Source organism: Canis aureus, chromosome 29 (genome assembly GCF_053574225.1).
Source record: "Canis aureus isolate CA01 chromosome 29, VMU_Caureus_v.1.0, whole genome shotgun sequence".
Classification (NCBI taxonomy): domain Eukaryota; kingdom Metazoa; phylum Chordata; class Mammalia; order Carnivora; family Canidae; genus Canis; species Canis aureus.
In genome coordinates, this window is record NC_135639.1 from 26,876,805 (window position 1) to 26,902,291 (window position 25,487).

The window sequence follows — 25,487 nt, forward strand, 5'->3', positions numbered from 1 at the left end:
AAAGCTGAAGGGGGAAAAAAACGGTGGAGGTTTGGTTAGAAATTATATTCCCTTTCCCCACAAAGTTCTACTTCCAGACTCCTTTCCCTTTCCTTCGGCCTTATTTCTTTAAATCTTCCTACTTTTTGTCACTTTCACTTTTGGTATCCTAAGAAATCATTGCTTAATCCAAGGTTGCAAAGATTTATGTGTTCTTCTAAGATTTTTATAGATTTTAGATGGTACATTTAGATCTGTAATCCATTCTTTGTTAATTTTTGTGTATGGTATGGGGTAGGGGATCAACTTCAATCTTTTGGATACAGATATCCAGTTTTCCCAGCACTATTTCTTGAATAGACTATTCTTTCCCTATTTCTCTTGTCACCTATGTCAAAGAGACATTTTTGGGAGGCATATTTGTCATACCTTAATTTTTTCATAATGACTGTGTTTTCTCATTGTTTGCCCCCTCAAACCTTCCTCTTCTTCTACTCCTCTTCTTCCTTTTAAGTTCCTTTTTCTAAAATATTTTTTAGTGTGAAAGCTTTTGGCAGGCATAAGATAGGTTTTGTTTAAATACCTGAAAGGCTCTGATTAGATGAAAATCTCAAGATGCAAATGAAAGGAAAAATGAACATCTCTTTCTTAGCCAGTATGTTGCTGCCCATCCTATTTTTTCAGACATAATCTTTCTTCTGTGTATGTGTGTCTTCTCTATGGCACAGGCCATTCAGAAACCCCTGCAAGGTTTTTCTTTATTAAAGTCTCTGTTTTGGGCAGCCTGGGTGGCTCAGCAGTTTAGCACCGCCTTCAGCCCAGGGCATGATCCTGGAGACCTGGGATCGAGTCCCACATCAGGCTCCCTGCATGGAGCCTGCTTCTCCCTCTGCCTTTCTTTCTTTTCTCTCTCTCTCTCTCTGTCTCTCATGAATAAATAAATAAAATATTAAAAAAAAAAGTCTCTGTTTCTCACTCAATAAAGGCTAAAGGGCTCACTCTGCCTGGGAAACTGGTAACCCATGTAGCTACATTTGTGGCACTTGTGATTAGAACTTTGTGGCATAGGAAACTCAGGATCCTCTTCTAGAAGGGAGGGAAATAATAATCCACAATATAAAGGGTTAAAAGAGAGGAAGTCACCTGCAGAATGAGAAGCAGACTATATCCACTCTACTGTTTGCTAAAGATGGACTCTAGTTTGAAGTCTGCTTTGCCCAAGTGCCAGGGTCCTGTGGAGAGGAGAATATCTATGTATTAATCTCTTCCACTGCCATAACAAAATATCATAGACTAAATGGCTTAAAAACCAGAAGTTTGTTTTCTCACAGTTCTGGAGGGCAAAAGTCCCAGATCGAGGTTCAGCCAGGTCAGTTACTGGTGAGGACCTTCTTCCTGGCTTGCTGACAGCTGCCTTCTGCCTTGTGTCCTCACATGGGAGAGAGGGAAGGAAGAGATGGAGAAGGAGGGAGACAGAGAGAGGCAGGGAGAGAAGGAGAGAGAGAGAAATTGCCATTTCTTCCTTGCTGAAACACTCAAATTTTAGATTTAAACATTAGACAATTGCTACCTGTTAACATTTTGATCAGTAAAATGAAAGAGCTACTGTTAGAATCTGTGAGGAGAACCCTTCCCCCCCACCCCCAAATGTTCAGAATGTATTGTAGTAAATCCTTTTGCAGATGATATTGGTGGGAAGGGAAGCCTAAAGAAAGGAGAGAGGCTCATCTATAAATCTAGTACATCGTCTTTCTCCCACTGAGAGCATCAGGCATAAATCCTCTTGTAAGACCTGGCCATGTGGGGCAGTGTGGAATCACAACCTAGGTTAACCCTAGTAGGCTGAAAGCTTCCTGGGAAAGAAGAAGCTAAGTATTTCAGTCACTGCAAAGGCATGTGTCACTCAGTGTAGGTGGACTTAGCCTGGTTTCAGTGTTTTGTCATCTCTTTGCTATCTCAGAACAAATTTCCATTTCAACAGTATAAAGTCCTGAGAACTTTAATAGGAAGCTTCCAAGCCCTCTCTGAAATTCCTTGCTAAAGAGCCTAGAAGGATGGGACACCTGGGTGTCTCAGTAGTTGAGCCTCTGCCTTCAGCTCAGAGTGTGATCCCAGAGTCCCAGGATCGAGTCCCATATTGGGCTCCCCAGAGGGAGCCTGCTTCTCCCTCTGCCTATGTCTCTGGCTCTCTGTGTCTCTCATGAATAAATAAATAAAATCTTTAATAATAACCAAAAAACAAAAAAGGAGCCTAGAAGAACAATGTCAGACAACTTTTCTTACCTCTTGGGCTTAGAGCCCTGTGCCTGGCATCTCCATTAGATCAGATTAGTATTCAGATTTTTAATTATCCTAAAGAAACAGCAAGAAAAATAAAGCAGAGGCCTATACTCTATGCCCTTTGTGGGTACTGGGTTAGAGAGTGCTAACTGGATTTAGACTGTTCCCCTCTTTCAGGTTTCTAAATAGTCCCTCAGCAAGCCTAGTGAGAGGCTTTAGTTGCCTGCTGAGATCTGAGGCTCTGGGATGGGAGTGTCACAGGGGAGGTTGGAGAATGATTTTATTCTTAGTCCAAATTCCCAGAGTGGCATATCTGTCATACCCTCAGGATGAATATGCTCAAACAGTATCAACATGTATGTCCTGCTTACCTAGTCCATCTGTAGATCCAACTGACACTTGATAGGTACAACTTTGAGAAGGGAAGAAAATCAGTATACTTTTTGAGGAGAATACTTCCCAGGTTTTTCCTTTCTCTCCCCAATTCCTTTTTTCCTCCCTTCCTTCCTCTTCCCTTTCCCTCCCCTGTCTTCTTTCTTCCTTCTTTCCATTTCTTTCTCTTTTCCTTCTTTTTTGCTTCCTTGCTTTCTTCGCTAGTGCAAGAATTCCTCAGGTAGAAAGGGAACAGAATTATAGCATCCCCATCACTTTCATTCCCAGGGATTATTTCATTGTCCAGACTTCACCAGCTTCATTGGGTTGCCACCTCGGCCACCATGGTCGCTACTTTCCCACCCAGACAGACATGAAGATACTTTGGAGTTCTCTGTTCTCCAAAGCTGGGCAAATGAAGACAAACAATCCTAGTTTAGGTGAGTCAGGAGTTTTAAAAAACATTTTTTCAGAAAAATTTTACTAAGAAATTTAAGGAAAACCAAAAAGAAAAAAATACCATAAAATCATGAAACGAATGTATTTACAGAGTTCAGATTCTTTTTCCTAAAATAACTGAGGTCTAGTCATAGATTGATTTGGTTACTTTATTTCCTTTTCTTGATCCTGTCACTCTTAGATGTTAGACCCTATGACTCACATTCTTCCCTGGGTTAACTTTAACTTGGTACTGCTGCTAAGTTTGAGGGATTCTCAATTCCTTTCTAAACCTATTCCCCTATCCTCTTATTGGGTTTTGGCTCCTGATTTTCTTTTCTGCTCTTGGACTGTTGTCATCCCTGCCAGTGCCCTCAAACCTCACCTTCTGAACGAGAAAAATATTTGACCCCCACTTGGTCCACATCCTTTCCCACTTCGAATTTAGGGCAAGTTACAACCTAACTTGCAGATAATATCTCTATCCCTCTTGAAAGTCCTAAAAAATAAGTTACCAGAATTTTCCTCTGTTCCTGACCCATTACTATGCCGTTTGATGTATTCATTCATTGAATATTTATTGAATACCAGCTGTGTGCCAGGTACTGTGCGAGATGTTTGACATTGCTTTATTATATAAATGTTGCAAGAATTCTCCAGGATTTAGTCACTCTTTCGACAAACATTTATTTTATGCCTACAATGTACTATTCCTGGGTACTGTACTAGTGCTAGGGTAGGTGTTATTCCCACTTTGTCCCTCTGAGACATGTAGCTTCCTAAAAATCCAAAATAACAAATGGTCAAACCATGTTTTTTTTTTTTTAAGTTTGGCTTATACTTTTATTGCCCATATTAGATTAAATGGTTCAAGAATTTTATACTATCAACATTATGTTAAAAGAAAATATTGATTTCTCTTGCACTACCACACACACGTTTTAATAAACTTTATTTTGGAATAATTTTAGAATTATAGAAAAAGTACAAAGATAATACACAGAGTTCTTTTATGCCCCTCAACCATGTTTCCCCCATCTTACATTACCAAGGTACATTTATTCGTCACTAAGAAACTGGCAGTGATACATTAACTAAGCTCCACATGTTAATTGGATTTCAACAGTTTATTAATTTTCTCTTTCTGTTCCAGGGTCCAATTCAAGGTAGCACATTGCATTTTGCTGTCATGTCCCCCCAGTATCCTCTGGTCTGTGATAATTTCTCAAGTACAGTTTTTCATGACCTTGACAGTCTTAGGAAGTACTGGCCAGGTTTCCTATAGAATGCTCCCAGTCTGGTTTTGTCTCATGTCTTCCTCATGACGAGACTGAGGTTGTAGGTTTTGGGAAGTGTATAACAGAGGTAAAGTGCCCTTGTCATGATATCATATCAGGGATTATATGACAGCCACATGAATCACTGGCAATGTTTATATTTATCATTTGGCTAATAAGATAGTATCTGCCAAGATTCTTTACTGTAAAGTTATTGTTTTTCCCTTTTACTACTCAATTTCTTGGAAATCAGTTACTAAGTCTACCCTACTCTCAATGGGAATGGGAACCAAGCTCCACCTCCTAAAGGAAAGAGTATCTACACATATACTTAGAATTATTCTGTTAGAAAGATTTTTCTCTTCTCATTTATGTAATCATTTTTGTTGTCAGTATGGACTTACGCTAAACTCTAATCTGAATTAGAGTGCTGAAATGTGTGCTTTTTCTACTGCTATGCTAGGCAAGAAATGATAAGGACCTACATATACATCAAAGCATTGGTTTCAAGGAACTTCATTTCAGATTTCAGAGGTTTTTAAGAACTAGATTTGATAAAACTTGGTGACCTTGAATATGAGGGTGATGGAGAGGAAGTGTTTGAAAACGACACTCAGATTTTGGTTTGAATGGCTGGAAATAAAATTTTGGTTTGAAATTATTAACTAACAATAACAAGATTGGTTCTAGGCTTTGATAAAGCTCATCTTCTTCAGAGATTGTATTTAGCCTATATGTTGGTCCAGCTTTACTGAGTGCCCTGTTCTCCCAAGTCAGAGGCAGAGCAAACGACTTTTCTTTCTGACTGAAACACCAGGGCCCCCTAGTGGACAGCCCCCTGGGTCCTGTTTCTTGCCTGAAGGATGAGTAGTTTTGTTTTTTATTCGGTTGTGAATTTTTTTCCACCTAGTTAATTTGCAGAGCAGAGACATTTGATTATATCCTTTGTATAATAAATTATAAACCCTTCTTATTTCAGAGTTATCAGTTCAGCCCCATGTAACCTCATGTTCAATAAAACTATAGTTACCCCCTGACAATCACTCCTATGCACTCATACTCCAAACTAGAGGGTACTTGATACTTGTTTTTAACTCATTTATCTGCTTCTTCCATCTGATGCTATATTAATGTTAATTATTTTTTTCAGAGCCATCATCAATCACTTTAACCCCAAAATTGAATCCTATGCTGCTGTGAATCATATATCCCAACTGTCAGAGGAGCAGGTAAGCCACTACCCTCCCCAGAGTGATTCTAATAGTTGGTGGCTGGGATCAAGCAGTTGTTCTCTCTTTGATAGCAGAGGTATTCTGTGACTGAGCTTCTGGTAGCAGGAACCAGGCTTCTAAGTGCAATTAGTAAGGGATTGGTCGATAGTACTTTAAATAGAGTGATGGCTTCTGCTTTTGTGCCATCTGAGGGGTTCGTTTAATTTTATAGAAGATATGTAGGTGAAAATTTAGCGAATTACTATTTTAGAGTGGGTGATAGGCATTTCTTTTTAAATTTTAAGCAGAGAGTCATTTTGATTTTTAGAAATAAGAAATGAGAACTTAGAGATGGATAAAACTGCCAATTAGAAAAACCCTGAGTTCAGCTTAATTTGAAGCTGTTTGGCTTGTTAAATTATGAGCCCTCATTAGGGCAGATTTTCCTTAGTAATTGAGTCCTATTTGCCTTGAGCAATTATTTCTGAGCAGGTTTTTCTATGGTATGGACTGAGTTGGAGATGCAGATAGCTTTATGTGTTTGCTTTCCTTGAGTCTGGCCTGATTTCCCCTTCTCCCAAAGTGCCTGCACTCAGCTCTGCATTATGTAAAAGTACAGATGGGGCATTAACGTGACACGGGATTGAACTTGATGTTTTGGGATGAGATTCTTGAGTCCTGTTTTTAAAAGCACAAAATGAGACATCTTATTCACATAATCTCCCTTCTTTCCTACCCGACTCCCGAGATGGAGGGCCAGAGTAGTCATGAGTTGAGAGTCCAGGTGTAAGTTCCAAACCAATAAAACACACTCTGCCTCTCCCTTTTTGCCAGTGTATCAGTATAACCCTTCTCTGAGTCTTTTGCTGGTAGAGCCAACCAGCTATGGTGTGAGCATGTGTTCCAGCATTTCTAAAAGCTACTCAGCTCACTCAGTGAGGCATCAGGCAGACAAGCTTCTCAGTATTCCCACCAGTGGCTCTTTCCTCAGCCAGATGGATAGGACTCTATTTGTCTATCAGTTGTTCCCTTTGACATATTTGTTCTCTTTTGTGAGGCCAGCTGTGAGAACCCATCCTGTTATTTAAACTGCTTTCGTAAATGGCTTTCATTTTCTTCTTTCCATGAGTACTGTTCTTTGATGCCACTGCTCTCTGTGAGGCGCTTCAGGATGCTACCTTTTTCCTGTTGGACCAGTTCAGATCAGTTTTACTATGTCATTTTTATGTAAAAGAATTTAACAACTTGAGTTTTGTATGGTTCAAGAAAGGGTGACTTTCCTTCCACGGTGAACTCTGGTTAGTCTAAAAGCTTTTAAAAAAAAAAGGACACATTTTCTCTGTCAGCCACGTGCAACATTCATTCCCCAGCAGCTTGGGAAGGTCAGGCTGAAATCTTTCCACAGCAGTAGCAGCCACAGACCAATAATAAAAATCCATTCTGGCGCATGAGGCAATCTGGAAAAGGATGATTAGCAAGCACGTGTCCTCACCCTCCTCCAACTTCTCTCAAAGTTAAATGAAGTGATGAAAGAGCCTCTCAAAAAACATCCACAAGCCAGAGATGAGGTGATTTCTGTGGGGAGGGAGAGTACACAGCCCTGTTCAAGAATGGGGGAAGGGATAGCAGCTCTCAAAGATTTACTTAGGGAATAAATAATTACATGCCTGCTGTTTACAAGGTATGGTGCTGGGTCATGGGGATCAGTGGTGAATAATCTAAGTGTAGTCCTTGCTCTCCCAGAGTTCTTGTACACTTACTACCTCTCTTAGCAGTCCTTTTCACCTAGGGAGTGGGGGAAGGGTGATACTATTCTGGGACCCTTTTCAAAATTGCCCTCAAAATAGTTGTTGCTTCTCTGCCCTGACTGACTTGGAAGGACGCTAAATGACAGCATTACAGTGCACTTGGTTTTATTCTCAGCACTATCAGATTAGAAGTATTTGCTTGCCTTGTTAATCTCCAACATGTGTTGGAGCACTTTTCTCCCTTCACTTATGAACACCAATGCTAATATCACTTAATGTTAAGTGTATTTATAGCTTCCCAAAGAGCTGGCTTTGGGATCCAGTAGGACCCTGCAGTTGTTAGTAGCAAACTAGAAGGAAAAAACCCAGGAACTTAATCCCCAAATAGATACTAAAGTACTCCTAAAATAAAAGCTGAAGACCATGGATAGGTGTTAACTGGAATTTATAGCATAGCAGACAAGAGAGGGCTCTTTGCTAGATCTGCCTGCCATTTTGTTCTTGCAAGAGATTTGTGAATTTTTGAGTTCTGACAACACTCAGACACACAGCCTTTGTTTGAGGCATTTCAAGGTGATGTTTGTAAATTCATTATTGCTTACTAAACAAAGCCCATTCTCTCACACTGGAGCTGCTTCTCATATTTCTAGAAGATAGATGACATTTTTCTGTTACTTCTCATTGGCTTCATGGAGGGCAGAGCTTTTTAATCAATCAGTACCCTCAGTGTCACTGAATGGTTGTGCATTATCTACTATAATAAACTGCATGCATTTTTATATTTTATACACATATATCACATTTGTCCGATATTGATTGTGAAGTTTGTTCATTTTAACTCCTTTTTGTGTGTGTGTGGTAAAATATACATAAAATTTACCATTTTAACTATTTTCAAGTATATAGTTCAGTGGCATTAAATATATTCACATCATTTTGCAGCCATCACTATTACACATTACCAAAATGTTTTCATTATTCCATACTGAAAGCCTGTCACATTGAACAATAACTGCCTATTCCCCTCCCCCCCTTATAACCATTGTTGTACTTTGTCTCTCAAATGGCTGGCTCATTTGGTAGAATGTACGACTCTTGATCTTGGGGTTGTAGGTTCAAGTCCCACATTGAGTGTAGAGATTACTTTTAAAAAATATTTTTAGGGGATCCCTGGGTGGTGCAACGGTTTGGCGCCTGCCTTTGGCCCAGGGCGCGATCCTGGAGACCCGGGATCGAATCCCATGTCGGGCTCCCGATGCATGGAGCCTGCTTCTCCCTCTGCCTGTGTCTCTGCCTCTCTCTCTCTGTGTGTGTGTGACTATCATAAATAAATAAATAAATTTTTAAAAAAATATTTTTAAAAAGGGGCACCTGGGTGGCTCAGTCAGTGAAGCATCTGACTTAGGCTCAGATCATGATCTTGGGATCCTGGGATCAAGCTCTGTACCACACTGGCACCATACTCTGTGCTCAGCTGGGAGTCTGCTTGTCCCTCTCTTCCTCCCCTCCCTTGTGTGTGTGTGTGTGTATGCATGCACACACACTCTCTCTCAAATAAATAAATAAAATCTTTAAATATATATATATATTTTAATTAAATCTTAAAAAATATCCGTCTTTCTTAAAATTCCTAACCAATATTTGACACCTCCCCCACTAAATTTTAAGAATCATTGGCATAGCTCCTTGAATAGTAAGTACCTCATACTTCTTTTCCTCAAAGCCATCAGAACTTTGAAAATGCCCATTGAGGATCTTGGGCTTCTTTTAGGTTATTCACTATTTGTTTTGGTTTACAAATGCTTGTTACATATTGCTTTATGCCAGCTCTAAATTTATAATAGGTAAGAGAGGGCTTCATGGTAGAACTTTACAGAAGATTCTCTAGAGCTCTGAATATCTAGAGTACACAATTGCAGTTTAGGATTCAAGTTAAAACCTTCTCTGAGCATCTGATTCCTTAAGCTTTTAGTCTCATTCATGACCAACTTTGTGACTTTGGTCACAAATAATGTTTGGCCCACCCTTGCTTTTTTTTTTTTCTTTCTTACTTTTTTTTTTAAAGATTTTATTTATTAGAGAGTACGAGTGGGGGCAGAGGTGGTACAGGGAGAGAGAGAAGCAGACTCTCCACTGAACAAGGAGCCTGTTGCGGGGCTCGATCCCCGGAACCTGAGATCATGACCTCAACTGAAAATAGATGTTTAATGGACTGAGCCACTCAGATCCCACCCCCCACCCTGCCTTTGCTTTCTTTAGCCTTCATTCAGCTGTCAGTGTTTTGGCATTTAGTGCCTGCTCTGTACTTCAGATTGTGCTAGGCATTTGAGGATTACAGAAATGTGATAAAGGACTTTTGTTCTCAAATGATGAAATAAAGTCAAGAGGTGGCTTAAGACAGCTTATCGATAGCTGACCAGTACTAGCAGTAGGACATGTGAGCTTCTATCAGAGGAAGATCCTTGTAGGTTGTGGTGGTCAGGAAAGACCATATGGAAATGAGAAGAATTGGGTGGACCTTCAAAGAGTAGAGATAGGGATTGGATAAATGGAGAGGAATAGATTGTAAAATGTACTCAAAGCCAGGATCTAAAAAGGACAGAAAGAAGGGAGAAGAGTCCCAGAGTTTCTGTAAACCTTGTACTTGGGTCACAGAGTACCCAGAGGCCGAATGACTTAGAAATACTGTTCAGTCATTTAAATTGTCATCACAACTTCCATAATCCCTAATGTACTCACTCTCATCCCTGTCCTAATTGTACTGTTTTGGATTCAATTCATAAGTGTTCGTCAAAAGCCCATTATGAACCACCCTCAGTGCTAGGCATGTGATGAGACTTAATAGGCAAACCGAGCTTTAAAAAAAATGTTGGTAAAAAACACACAACAAAATTTACCACCTTAAACCATTCATTTTTAAGTGTACAGTACAGTAGTGTTAATGTGTACACATTGTTGCACAATTGATCCCTAGAATCTTTTCATCTTATAAAACTAAAGCCCTATCAGGTGAATAACTTCCCTTTCTTCCTCCTTACCCCAGCAACCACCATTCTATAACCTATTTCTAGGAGCGGACAGACCTCTCTTGAAGCTGATTTTCTTTTCAGCCAAGTGGCCCAGGAGTCGGCTAAAATTCTCCCTACATATAAACTTAGGAATTTTCCAGGAGGATCAGCAAGGTGATCTGCTGGCATCCCCATATGTCACAGGACCACAGGACAGTATAACCACATTCATAAGTTTTCTACTTTAGGAATTTTATGGAGCTTTACTCTCCTTATCTCTTTAAGTTTCAACTCTCATTAGGGCTTTGGATTTTGGATTCAGAGGAGGCATATATAATGTATATTGGAAGAGCTATCTTCAAAAGTATTATGACAAAGTAAATAATATGACTTATTTGTAGGAATACAGTAAATTAGGGAAACAAAAAATGCTTCATATCTGAATGAGTGAAGGTTACATTGGAAACTAATATGTCTGTCTGTTAGTAATCTTTTTAATAAACCTTCTGATTTTTCTCCTGATCCTAAGGGCCACTACAAATAAGTGCTAGGCATTTAGAAATCATAATGAATCTAGCTTTAGGGATGCCTGGATGGCTCAGCGGTTGAGCGTCTGCCTTTGGCTCAGGCCCTGATCCCGGGATTTGGGATTGAGTCCTGCATTGGGCTTCTTATAGAGAGCCTGCTTCTCCCTCTACCTCTCTATGTCTCTCTCTCTCTCTCTCTCTCTCTCATGAATAAGTAAATAAAATCTTGAAAAAAAAAATCTAGCTTTATTTTCCCAGAGAGGAGTGAGATAATAATAAAAGGAAAGCCCTGGTCCATGGGGCAAACATTGTTAGGGGCCCTGGGTGGTGCCCATTACTTGAGAACATCTAGGAAGAAGTAGGGAAAGATCTCAGGGGAGATAATCCTAAGAGCTTCAAGGCTTATGAGGAAATGGAGCCTGATGTTTCAGCTTTAGAGTTGTTGGCCCTTGATGTGCTAGTATATGTGTAACAATTACTGAAGGAGGTGAGTATTCGGAAGGGGGCTGATTTGCAGTGTTGGATGTGAATTCTCCCACTATGAAGCCAAGTGGCTCTCACAGTGCTTGAAAATTTAACTGTTAGCTCTCACAGGCCAAGTGTGCATGAGCCAGCACATCACAGGTTGTTGAGGATGACTGAGAGAAGGGGGCTGTAAAGCTATGAGGCAGGGCTTTCTGAGCAGCTGTGATTGTAGCTCACTTTCCCCTTGGGAGCTACTGATAGAAAGTTCTCCCCTTGGCAATTGAGACCTTTGAGTAGCCCACTCTGAGAGCTCCTGTGATGTTTTTACATCTTAGAGCAGCAGAGCCTTAACCACCATGCAAAAGCAGCCTGGACAGGGACACATGCTGGAGATCTGAGATTTAAGATTTCTCTGATAGCCGTGACTCAGTTTCTTACACTTGGCCTGTAGTTTTGCATTGCCTCCCTATAGCTCCGAGTGAGGTCTGCCATGTAGACTCTTTTTTTTTTTTTTTAATTTTTATTTATTTATGATAGTCACAGAGAGAGAGAGGCAGAGACACAGGCAGAGGGAGAAGCAGGCTCCATGCACCGGGAGCCTGACATGGGATTCGATCCCGGGTCTCCAGGATCGCGCCCTGGGCCAAAGGCAGGCGCCAAACCGCTGTGCCACCCAGGGATCCCTGCCATGTAGACTCTTAATGAGCACCAGCGTGGGACATGGCATTGGCTCCATGACACCCCCTTCCTTGTTGCCTTCGTTTAGTTTCCAGCTTTCAGTTGGCCTGTTTGACAGGAAAAGGTTTGGTATGAGTTGTTTGTTAACTAGATTCACTAAAGCAGGAAAGACAGAGTCAGAGGCAGAGAGATTTTTCTAACAAGCTGTTTAACTTGAAAGCCAACTTAATGTTATATGAGCATCTTGAGAAAGTCCACGTAAGAGGATGAGCTGATGATGTGCTGCTAGGAGGGCCACAGTCTTACTTGGACCAGGAGGCACGCTGCACTGCCAGAGAAAGGAGAGATGGTATCTTGGATTTTAAGGGGACACAGATAGATAAAAGGAAAGAAACAGCTATCAGTTACTGAGTTAGGTGCTTTTACCTAGGTTATTTACTTAGTTGTTCTATCAACTATTTGAGGTAGGTACAGTTATCATCTTATAGATGAGGATGCTAAAGAGGCTAAGTAATTTGCCTGTGGTCCCACAGCTGTTAGTGTAAAGCTATAATTGGAGCATTGATCTGTCTGACACTGATGCCTGAGCTGCTTGCTTCCACTTTATCAGACGGGAACATGTGTGACAACCTGAGCTTGCCAGGTGTTCTGAAGGAAGAGGGAGGGAGGGTTAGGGTAGGAAGGTGAGGGGAGAAGCAGGGACGGTACAGGTAACAGGACTCCAGGTGTTCTGAAGGAAGAGGGAGGGAGGGTTAGGGTAGGAAGGTGAGGGGAGAAGCAGGGACGGTACAGGTAACAGGACTCACTCCTGGTTGATGGGGAAAGGTCCTGGTTTGGGAAGAGGAAGATAAGTACTGACCAGAGGCCTGGGGAGTTTGCCAGCCAGTTAGGTAGAAATGCCTAAGTAGAGGCTACTTGCACAGTATGATAACTTCATAAATGAGGAAAGAGTCTCTTTATTCAACCAAGCATGTCCACAAAGTCACTATGAGAAATAAAGCTTTTCTACACACCAAGGAACATGACGACTTAAAAAAAAGAGATTTTAATAGATAATATAGTTATGTAGGTCAAACTCTAAAAAATAGTACACTGAATTTTAATTGTTTTTAAAGTAGTAGTTCCATTTTGCTAAAACAACAACAGGCTCTCAACATTAATGTCCCACAACCAAGCTAAATGAATGCAGAGGTCACCGGTGAAGAGCTCAGCTTATTATTCATCTCTGCCACCGTCTGCATTTCCTCCAATTAAATATGAATTTTGAAATGGCATTACATGAACTCTGGTCTTCCTCAGTCAGGCTTCATTGCCAGCGAAACTTCACTGGCAGTGCATAGAGGAATAATGTTGCAGCTTATAGGAATTCCAGTAGTTGTCAGCTTTTCCAGAGGTTATGGGAGACAGCAGCCCTTGCTTTCTTGGTTTAATCTAAGAAGGATCCTTTATTCCAGTTATTAGATGAGAGTGTACAAATAGGATTTCCCTCTTTGGTTTGTTTTTTAGCCACCTCCTTCCTTCTAAATAGATCTTTGGGAACTTTTGTTTTATTTCCACTGCAACTTCTTCCTCAAGAGATAGCTCAAAACTCTATAAGATATGCTAGAAAGAGTATGGTTTGCCACTGTGCTAACATCAGTGGCCAAAAATGTTGCTATTCTAACTTTTATCTGTTATAGACTATGCTAATTGGAAATGCTTTTGCTAGGTACCATAACAGCACTTTGACCTTTCACACTAATACTGTGCAAAGGAAGTTGTGATCTTAAGAATAACCCACTCAGCTAGAGGGAAACTGTGGATAGCCCACAAGTGGGATTATTGCTAAAGAATTCTGTCTTTTAGGGAGGGATGGATAGGGGAGGCCTGGGGAGGCAGAGACCCCATGTCACATCGCTGCTGAGTTGGGAGCAGAGACTGTTTTCTCTCTCCCTCCCTGAGATGTGATATATTTCCAAAGAAAGAAACCTCAGATGGGGAGAAGAGAGACACATGCCTCTTAGTTTGAGTGGGGAGAAGTGTCCTGCCTGCAGTAAGCCACAGAGAAGAAGGCCTGATGCAATATTTGTGTCCTGATTCCCCGGCCGCCATTACCTTGGCTGCCTTTTAATGGGATTGCATGCCTTGCTTGCGGAGGGTAAGGGCCTGGACACCTTGGATCTATAATTAGTGCAAAGAAAACCTTCACAAGGGCTGCCTAGGGCTTCAGCCAAATAAAGTCAGGGAGGTGGGGCAACTGCCCAGGGAAATCAAAGAAAGTCACTGTCACCACTCCTTTAACCAGCTGCTGGCCTCTTACTAATCACCCACTGTGAGGTTCATTATCTGATCCACCTTACTGAAGGGCAGAGCCAGTCTGTCAGATCAATAAATCTCAGGGCAGTGGAAAGCCCTGTAGTTACAGGCTTAAAAGACATGGATGGACTGGGAGGACTAGCCAACCTATATTGGCTCTTAAATTGAGTTTAGTCCTGAAGTATAGGAGATGAAAATAGAAAGAGGGAAAAAAGGGGGGAAACATCTGCATATTATATGCAGGATAGCTGTATAAAGGAACTAGTTACCTTTTAAAAGGCATCATCTGGGGCAGCCCTGGTGGCGTAGCGGTTTGGCGCCGCCTGCAGCCTGAGGTGTGATCCTGGAGACCTGGGATCGAGTCCCATGTCGGGCTCCCTGCATGGAGCCTGCTTCTCCCTCTCCCTGTGTCTCTGCCTCTCTCTCTCTGTGTCTATGAACAAATAAATAAAATATTAAAACAAAAAAAAGGCATCATCTTTTTTAGCCTAAGAGATTTGTGCCCACCTTTTGGATCCTTGTTTCTAAACAATTACATTGGATGACTGTACCCTGGAGAGAGATTCAGGTTATCTTAGATAGAAAGACACCGTAAGCATACCAGTGGAGGGAGAGGGGTGCTTACTTAGTAGAGTCTGAGTTTGTTACCAGGTTGTTATTTGTTCTAGTTCCAGGGCTACTGGCTTTTTTCTTTGTTTCCACTACTTTGGGCTAAAGTGTTTTGAAAAAGAACCAATTCTAAACCTTTTAAGGACACTCTCAGAACCTCCCTTGGTCTAAGAGTTCTCTACTTCTAGGAGGCTTTGGTTAGTGCTGTAAGACAAGGAATATATAATGTAGTCTCAAGTGCCCCAGAATAATTTTTTTCAGTGCAAAAGTACAGAAGTATCTGCTGTGTGCCAAGCCACGGGCTATAAAAATGCAAAATTCATGCCTGCCCTTGAAGACTTCACACTATAAGAATTAGTGTCACTGCTTTCTTGCTTAGACCTTTGCCTATGTGTTTACCTTTACACCTCAGCCAATGTATGTGGCATGCTTGCAGCAGCCCCACCTGACCGTTTATAAACCTAAGATAAAACCTCCCTGTCCTCCTCATAACCTAGAGAAATATTGCCTCAGAAATCCATAAATAATAGGCCAATGACCTTCATTTGGAGTGGGTTTCCACAAGGAGAGTCATGGTCATCTCATATCTTTATCCTTGCCTCAGTTTCATTAAAAGGTAAAATCAGGACAGTCACTAGATTGGTAAAAGCAAGACCCTATAATTCCCCAAGCTTGGTGAATGACTTTGTCAGAAGGTCTAGGTAAGTACAGCCACTTATAAAAATCTCAGGTGGCTAGTGCCCAGCTGAAAATTAATCTAAACACTGTTGATTGGGTTTCTTATCACACTCGGAACATGTTCTTAATTTTACCCAATCTTTGGGTATTCAGTGCTGTCATTACACTACATACTTACTTATCACCTTTAGTCTTTTTTCTTTTTTAAGATTTTATTTATTCATGAGAGACACAAAGAGAGAGAGGCAGAGACATAGGCAGAGAGAAATGCAGGCTCCCTCTGGGGAGCCCAATGTGGGACTCAGTCCTGGGACAGCAGGATCACACCCTGAGCCAAAGGCCCACACTCAACTGCTGAGCCACCCAGGAGTCCCTTATCACCTTTAGTCTTGTTGCATCTGCATCCGAGAGAGCAAGATGGATCACCATCAGCTCTCCTGGGGCCATCTGAGGAAATTTGGCCAGGGTTTTCTTCCTTGCTGTATCTGCTTATACTGGCATGGTCTGATCTGGAAATAGGGTCTACGGCCTCAGTATGTGCAACCAGCGTTTCTGCCAGTATGGTAAGGATATAGGCTTCATTAAGTGAGATTAAGTGAGCTTCCTTGAATGCATCATTCAAGATACCTAACTTACTGTGTATATCCAAGAGACCTATCTTAATGCTATATCATTGTACATAAATAAAAATATTTCAAATATGAGTGTTTTTTAAAAATTGAAAAAAATTACTATCAATTTATTTTGCATGATGACAAGTGATGCTTGAGCAGTTATCATTTGGTTATTGGCCATTATGTATCTTCTTTTGTGAGGTGTCCAAATCATTTGCTTATTTAAAAAATTTGCTCATTTGTCTTTTGTGTGTGTGTGTTATTTAAGAGTTTTTGTGTATTCTGGATGCAAATTCTTTGTCATATATTTATGTATATATGACATATATATGGCAAATATTTTCTCATAGCCTGTGGCTTACCTTCACATCCTCTTTTTTTTTTTTTTTGAGATTTTATTTATTTATTCATGAGAGACACAGAAAGAGAAGCAAAGACAGGAGAAGCAGGCTCCCTGCGGGCAGCCTGATGCAGAACTCGATCCTAGGATGCCAGGATCACAACCTGAGCTGAAGGCAGAAGCTCTACCACTGAGCCACCCAGGCACCTACCTTTGCATCTTCTTAATGGTGTTTTTCAAAGGACAGACATTTTAATGAAGACCAATTTTAATTTAGTATTCATAAAGATGAATTTATTAATCTTTTTGTAATGATTTTGTTCTTTTTAAAAATTGTGCTCACTTTGGCAGCACATATGCTAAAATTGGAATGACAGAAGATTAGCATGACCCCTGTGCAAGGATGACACACAAATGTGTGAAGTGTCCCATATTTTTACTAGAAAAAAGAAGTGTTTTGAATATTCTATAGTCCTTTGCATTTCCATGTAAAGAGTGGAATTTGGGGTGCCTGGGTGGCTTAGTCTGTAAGTGTCTGCTTTTGGCTCAGGTCATGATGCCAGGGTTCTGAGAGTTCCAGCCCTATATTGGGCTTCCTGTTCAGCAGGGAGCCTGCTTCTCCCTCTCTCTCTGCTGTTCTCCTTGCTTGTGCTCTCTGGCTCTCGTTGTCTCTCTGTCAAACAAATAAGTAAATAATATTAAAATTTTTAAAAAGTGAAACTGAAACTAGCTTGTCCATTTCTACAAAAAAAAGTCTGCTAAAAAAAAAAGTCTGCTAAGTTTTTTTTTTTTTTTAAGATTTATTTATTTATTTATTTATGATAGACAGAGAGAGAGAGAGGCAGAGGCACAGGCAGAGGGAGAAGCAGGCTCCATGCCAGGAGCCCGACGCGGGACTCGATCCCGGGACTCCAGGATCGCACCCTGGGCTAAAGGCAGGCGCCAAACCGCTGAGCCACCCAGAAATCCCTGCTAAGATTTTGATTGGAATTGCATTAACTCTAGATGAACTTGGGAAAGAAGCAACACTTTAATAATATTGTTTCCAAATGCAGAAACTTAATAGCTCTCCATTTATTTAGATCTTTTAAATTTTCTCATCAATATTTTGTAGTTTTTTAGCATAGTATTTGTATGTGTTTTGTTCAGTCTGTCCCCAGATATTTCATTTTTTATGTTATATATAAATGATTTGATTTCCAACTTTTTTGGTTAGTGTATAGAAATAGAATAGTTGGGCAGCCCCGGTGGCGCAGCGGTTTAGCGCCACCTGCAGCCTGGGGTGTGATCCTGGAGACCTGGGATCAAGTCCCACATCGGGCTCTCTGCATGGAGCCTGCTTCTCCCTCCGCCTGTCTCTGCCTCTCTCTTCGCTCTCCCTGAATGAATGAATAAATAAATCTTAAAAAAAAAAAAAAAAGAAATAGAATAGTTTTATATTGACCTTTTTTCCTGAAGCTTTGATAAACTCATTTATTAATTGTTTTTTTAAGGTCCTTAGAATTTTTTGTGCTCATAATCATGTTGCATACAGATAATTTCAGTTTTAGTTCTTTCAAATATGTATGTCTTTGATTTCTTTTTCTTTCTTTATTGCACTGGCTCAGACCTTTAGTAAATATTGAAGTGGTAAGAGTAGACTTTTTTTTCAGATTTTCAAGAGAAGGCATTTGGTCTTTCATCATTAAGTAATGTGTTAGCTGTCAATTTTCATATATTACCTTTATTACATTGAAGTTTCCTTCCCATTCTGAATTTGTTGAGAATTTTTTTTAAATTTTTATTTATTTATGATAGGCACACAGTGAGAGAGAGAGGCAGAGACACAGGCAGAGGGAGAAGCAGGCTCCATGCAGGGAGCCCGATGTGGGATTCGATCCCGGGTCTCCAGGATCGCGCCCTGGGCCAAAGGCAGGCGCTAAACCGCTGCGCCACCCAGGGATCCCCTGTTGAGAATTTTATTTTATTTTATTTTATTTTATTTTATTTTATTTTATTTTTTAATTTTTATTTATTTATTTATGATAGTCACAGAGAGAGAGAGAGAGAGAGAGAGAGAGGCAGAGACACAGGCAGAGACAGAAGCAGGCTCCATGCACCGGGAGCCCGATGTGGGATTTGATCCCGGGTCTCCAGGATCACGCCCTGGGCCAAAGGCAGGCGCTAAAGCCTGTTGAGAATTTTAAAATTATGAATAGATATTGAATTTTTAGTGCTTTTTCTACATATATTGAGATGATTATATGGATTTTCTATCTCTTAAGTATTTTTTTAAGTAATCTCTACACCCAATATGGAGTTCAAACTTAACCCCAAGATCGAGAGTTGCATGTTCTATTCCCTGAGCTAGTCAGGTGGATTTTCTCCTTATTCTGATACAGAGTTATTGTGATTAATTTTTAATAGTAACTGAGCCTTATATTCCTGGGATAAGCCCCTCTTGATCATGTTACAGTATCTACTTTATACATTACAGAATTTGAGTTGCTAATATTTTGCTGATTATTTTTGCATCAGTGCTTATGAGGGATGTCAGTTCCATAGTATCCTTGTGATGTCTTTGATTTTGATATTGGAGTAATGTTGCCCTATAAAATAAGTTGGGCAGAATTCCTTTCTCCGAGCAGCCCGGGTGGCTCAGCGGTTTAGTACCTGCCTCTCTGTGTCTCTCTTGTCTCAGGAATAAATAAATAAATAATCTTAAAAAAATTCCTCTCTCCATTTTTTAAAAAGATTTTATTTATTCATGGGGGGGAGGTGCAGAGAGACAGAGACACAGGCAGAGGGAGAAACAGGCTCCATGCAAGGAGCCCAACATGGGACTCGATCCCGGGTCTCCAGGATCAGGCCCTGGGCTGAAGGCAGCACTAAACTGCTGAGCCACCTGGACTGCCCTGCTTTCTTCATTTTTAGAAGGAGTTTGTGTGTGTGTGGGGGGGGGAGTTTGTGTAGGATTGATATTATTTCTTGCTTAATAATTAATAGAATTAACCAGTGAGGGCATCTTAGTCTAGAGTTTTCTTTTCTTTGTGGGAAGATTTTTTTTACCCAGCATTTTAATACAAAAAATTTCAGGGGTGCCTCAGTTGGTTGGGCATCTAATCTTCATTTCAGCTGGGGTCATGATCTCAGGGTTGTGGGATCAAGCCCCATGTAGGGCTCCACACTGAACATGGAACCTGCTTGGGATTCTCTCTCTCCCTCTGCCCCCCACCCAACTCACTCTCTCTCTCTCTCTCTCTAAGAAAAAATAAAGAAAATTTCAAACATACAGTAAAGATGAGTAAATTATACATTGACTACCAGCATAGCCACCACCTAATTTCTGTCATTTACATTTTATTATATTTTATCACATATCTGATCCATAGGATGGATCCATCAATCCCTCTTATTTTTTTATGTGTTTCAAAATAAATTACGTATATTAGTATGCTTCTGTGGGAAACATTTTATATTTTAATTTTTTTTAAAGATTCAATTTATTCATTTCAGAGAGAGCACAAGCAAGGGGAGCTAAAGAGGGAGAGGGAGAATCAGGTCCACACTGAGTGGGGAGCTCTATGGGGGGCTTAATCCCAGGACCCCAGAATCATGACCTGAGCCTGAAGGCAGATGCTTAACTGACTGAACCACCCAGGCGCCCCTGTGGGAAGCATTTTAATTATTAATTCAATTTTTAAAATAGATTTAGAGATAGGTTTTCTACTTGTTCTTGAGTCAATTTTAGTCATTTGTGTCTTCAAGGAAGTTATTCATTAATATGGGTTGTTAAATTTATTGGTATAACTTGTTCGTATATATCATTTTTTTCTTTAAATGTCTATAGTATTTGGGGGCACCTGGTTGGCTCAGTTGGTTAAGTGTCTGACTCTTGATTTAGGCTCAGGTCATGATCTCAGGGTCATGAGATTGAGCTCAGGGATATGCTCTGCACTCAGCAGAGAATCTGCTTGATGTTCTCTCTCCCTCTGCCCCCCCCAATAAATAAATAAATAAACAAATAAATAAAATCTTTAAATGCCTATAGATTCATCATTCATATGGGTAATATGTGTGTTTCTTCTCTTGTTCCTGTTCAGTCTGGCTACAGGTTTTATCCATTTTCTTAATCTGTCCAAAGAATTAGCTTTTAGGGAATCCCTGGGTGGCTCAGTTCTTTAACACCTGCCTTCAGCCCAGGGCATGATCCTGGAGACCCGGGATCAAGTCCCACATCAGGCTCCCTGCATGGAGCCTGCTTCTTCCTCTGCCTGTGTCTCTGCCTCTGTCTCTCTCCTCTGTGTCCTTCATGAATAAATAAATAAAATCTTAAAAAAAAAAAAAAGAATTAGCTTTTAGATTCATTCATTTTCTATTATTTTGGTGTTTCCTATTTCATTGATTTACATGACCATCTTTGTTATTTTCTTCTGTTCGCTCTTCTTTATCTAATTTCCTTAATTTTAAAATTTTTAATTTTTAAATATTTTACTCATTTTAAAGATTTTATTTATTTATTTGAGAGAGAGTAAGCAAGAGAGAGTGCAAACACACACAAGCTGGGGAAGAAGAGGGAAAAGCAGATTTCCTGATGATCAGAGAGCCTGATGTGGGACTTTATCCCAGGACCCTGAGATCATGACCTGAGCCGAAGGCAGATGCTCAACCAACTGAGCCACCCAGGAGTCCCTTCTTTAAAAAAAAAAAAAAAAAAAATATATATATATATATATATATATATATATACACACACACACACACACACATACATACTTTATTTATTTACTTGAGAGACAGTGAGCAAAGAGAGAAAGGGAGAAGCATATTCCCTGCTGAGCAGGGAGCCCAACACCAGGTTTGATCCCAGGACTCCAGGATCATGACCCAAGCCAAAGGCAGCCACTTAACCAACAGAGCCTCCCATGTGCCCCTTTTTCTAATTTCTTTTTTTTTTAATTTTTATTTATTTATGATAGTCACAGAGAGAGAGAGAGAGAGAGGCAGAGACATAGGCAGAGGGAGAAGCAGGCTCCACGCACCGGGAGCCCGACATGGGATTCGATCCCGGGTCTCCAGGATCGCGCCCTGGGCCAAAGGCAGGCGCCAAACCACTGCGCCACCCAGGGATCCCCCCTTTTTCTAATTTCTTAAGGTAGAAACTTAGATCATTGATTTCAATTCTTATTTTCTAATATAAAAATGTAGTGCTATAAATTTCCCCTGTGCTAGCAAATACCACAGATTTTGTTATGCTGTGTTTTCATTTTCATTCACTTCACAGTATTTTCTCACTTCTTTAGTGATATTTAGAAATGTATTGTTTTATTCCCATTATTTGGAGATTTTTCAGATAAATTTGTTACTAATTTCTTATTTTATTCCCTAGTAGATATGAAATACATACTCCATGTGATTGATTTCATTCCTTTTAAATTTATTGAGATTTGTTTTATGGTCTAGCATATGATCTATATTGTTGACTGTTCTGTGTGCATTTTAAAAGAATATGTAGTGACGCCTGGGTGGCTCAGTGGTTGAGCATCTGCCTTTGGCTCAGGGCATGATCCTGGAATCCTGTGATCGAGTCCCGCATCGGGCTCCCTACAGGGAGCCTGCTTCTCCCTCTGCCTGTGTCTTTGCCTCTCTTTGTACCTCTCATGAATAAATAAATAAAATCTTGAAAAAAAAAAAAGAATATGTATGGGATGCCTGGGTGGCTCAGTGGTTGAGCATCTGCCTTTGGCTCAGCTCGTGATTCTGGGGTCCTGGGATCAAGTCCCACATCAGGGTCCCCATAGGGAGCCTGCTTCTCCCTCTGCCTATGTCTCTGCCTCTCTTTCTGTGTCTCACATGAATAAATACATAATCTTTAAATAACATAAATTTTCTATAAATGCCTTTAGGTCAATTTGGTTAATAATGTTGCTTAAGTCTTCTGTCTTCACTGATTTTCTGTCTAATTGTTTTATCAGTTATAAAGAGTATTGAAACTTAGAACTATAATAGTAGACTTTTTTTTTTTAAGATTTTATTTATTTATTCATGAAAGATAGAGAGAGAGAGAGAGGCAGAGACACAGGCAGAGGGAGAAGCAGGCCCCATGCAGAGAGCCTGATGTGGGACTCGATCCCGGGACTCGATCCCGGGACTCCAGGACCACGCCCTGGGCCGAAGGCAGGCGCCAAACCACTCAGCCACCCAGGGATCCCCTATAATAGTAGACCTTTTAAATATCTTCCTTTAGTTCTGTCAATTTTGCTTCATCCAGAATTTTGAAGATCTCTTATTAGGTACACATATATATAAAATTGTCTTTGTAAAGAACTAACTCTTTTATCATTATGGAAATTTCACTGTTTACTCCTGGTAATATTCCTTGTTTTGAAGTTTCTTTTGTCAGATATTACTATAGCAATTGTGCTTTCTTTAGTTTCTTCAGAAGCATATCTTTATCTATCTTTTCACTTTCAACCTATCTGTGTCTTTATATTTTAGGTGAATTTGTTTTAAACAACCCATAGTTGGGTCTTAATTTTATGTCCAGTCTGACAGTCTCACAATTTTATTATGTTGTGCATTATATCTTCCATTTTGCTCCTTATTACATTCATGGATGTTTTTTTTTAATTTATTTTTTATTGGTGTTCAATTTACTAACATACAGAATAACCCCCACTGCCCGTCACCCATTCACTCCCACCCCCCGCCCTTCTCCCCTTCCACCACCCCTAGTTCGTTTCCCAGAGTTAGCAGTCTTTACGTTCTGTCTCCCTTTCTGATATTTCCCACACATTTCTTCTCCCTTCCCTTATATTCCCTTTCACTATTATTTATATTCCCCAAATGAATGAGAACATATAATGTTTGTCCTTCACCGACTGACTGACTTCACTCAGCCATGGATGTTTTTAAATACTTGAACAACGGTAGCCCAGATGGCTCAGCGGTTTAGCGCCGCCTTCAGCCCAGGGTGTGATCCTGGAAACCTGGGATCAAGTCCCACATTGAGCTCCCTGCTTGGAGCCTGCTTCTCCCTCTGCCTGTGTCTCTGCCTCTCTCTCTGTCTGTGTCTCTCATGAATAAATAAATAAAATCTTTTAAAAAAATACTTGAACAAATTTAGAATAGCTCTTTTTATCTTAGGAAGGAGCAGAGAGAGAGGGAGAAAATCTTTTTTTTTTTTGTAAGATTTTATTTGTTTTAAAGAGAGAGTGTGTATGCACAAGCACATGAAGGAGCAGAGAGAGGGTCAGAAGGAGAAAGAGTGAACAAGCAGACTGTGTACTGAGCATTGGGCCTGATGTGGGACTTGATTTCAGGAGACTGAGATCATGACCTGAGCTAAAATCAAGAGTCAGATGCCCAACCCACTGAGCCACTCAGGTGCCCCAGAGAGAGAGAATCTTAAGCAGGCTCCATGCTAAGCATGGATCCCAGCACGGGTCTCAGTCTCATGACCATGAGATCATGACCTGAACCAAAATCAAGAGTCAGACTTTTGGGATACCTGGGTGGCTCAGCCAGTTGGGCAACTTCCTTGGGCTCAGGTCATGGTCCCCAGATCCTGGTCAAGCCCTGCATCAGGCTTCCTACTCAGTGGGGAGCCTCCCTCTTCCTCTCCTCCTGCCCTCCTTCTCTCTCAAGCTCTCTTATGTCAAATGAATAAATACAGTCTTTTTTTTTTTTTTTTTTTTTATAAATACAGTCTTTAAAAAAAAAAGACTCTTAACCCACTGAGCCACCCAGGCTCCTGTATAATAGCTCTTTAAATATCCATGCTTTTAATGCTAGTATCTCATTTCTGGATCTGTTTCTTTTGACTAATGTTTCTTTTATGAGTCATATTTTCCTGTTTTTTACATGTCTGATAATTTTTTTTTGTCTGATAATTTTTTATTGGATACTAGGCATTGTGAATATTACGTAGCTGAGAGTTAGATTTTGTGATCTTTATTAAATAGTGTTGGACTGTTCAGGAAAGCAGGTAAATTCTTTTTGGAATAGCATGGTCCATTTGAAACTTCCTTTTTTGGTTGTTGTGATCTTTTTCCCCCCAGTTTTATTGAGATATGATTGATATATACCATTTAAAAGTTTAAGATATACAGCACAATGACATGACTTACATATATTATGAAATGATTACCACAATAAGTTCAGTCAACATCCATCTCATTATAGATACCAAAGAAAGGACAAAAATGGGACACCTGTGTGGCTCAGTGGTTGAGCATCTGCCTTCAGCTCAGGGCATGATCCTGGAGTCCCGGGATCGAGTCCCGCATTGGGCTGCCTGCATGGAGCCTGCTTCTCCCTCTGCCTGTGTCTCTGCCTCTCTCTGTGTTTCTCTCATGAATAAATAAATAAAATCTTAAAAAAAATGGGGGGGGGCAAAAATGTTTTTTTCCTTGCACTGAGAACTCTTAGGATTCATTCTTAACAACTTTCAAACATGCCATACAGCAGTGTCAACTAGTCAACATATTGCACATTATGTCATCGGTACTTATTTATTTTATAACTGCAAGTTTGTACCTTTTTTTTTTAAAGATTTATTTATTCATTCATTCAGAGAGAGCGAGAGAGAGGCAGACACACAGGCAGAGGGAGAAGCAGGCTCCATGCAGGAAGCCCGATGTGGGACTCGATCCGGGGTCTCCAGGATCACACCCCGGGCTGCAGGCGGCGCTAAACCACTGCGCCACTGGGGCTGCCCAAGTTTGTACCTTTTGACCAAATTCATCCATGACACTTCTTTTTAATCTCTATTTGGGTAAGTTTAGAGTAGCCTTTACTCTAGGACTAGTTTGATTCCACTAGTAAGGTGTGACTGGTCTGGGGTCTCTTAGGAGTGTCCTAGTTAGTTCCACAGGTCCTTTTTGTTTTTGTTGGTCAAAATTCAAACACCTCTCAGTCCGATGTGAGTTGACAGATTCTCTTTTTCAGTCTATTCTGGTTGAGTTTTACCTTACACATGCAGTCCTTA

The 25,487-nt window shown here is 40.4% G+C and overlaps 1 protein-coding gene, 1 non-coding gene and 1 pseudogene across 8 annotated transcripts in view; all 3 read left to right on the top strand.

Annotated features, from left to right (window-relative positions):
* Positions 1–25,487, top strand: part of ARMH3 (armadillo like helical domain containing 3) — a 181,024-nt gene that overhangs the window by 139,982 nt on the left and 15,555 nt on the right. For all 7 annotated transcript variants that reach the window (XM_077877890.1, XM_077877886.1, XM_077877892.1 and 4 more), the window contains one exon: positions 5,497–5,575. In XM_077877890.1, coding sequence (XP_077734016.1) covers positions 5,497–5,575 — 79 coding nt within the window. The remainder of the gene's footprint in view (positions 1–5,496; positions 5,576–25,487) is intronic.
* Positions 15,694–16,763, top strand: LOC144300811 (small ribosomal subunit protein uS14 pseudogene; annotated as a pseudogene).
* On the top strand, positions 16,855–16,957 carry LOC144301513 (U6 spliceosomal RNA). The gene has a single exon (XR_013368324.1). It is a non-coding gene; the product is annotated as a U6 spliceosomal RNA (small nuclear RNA).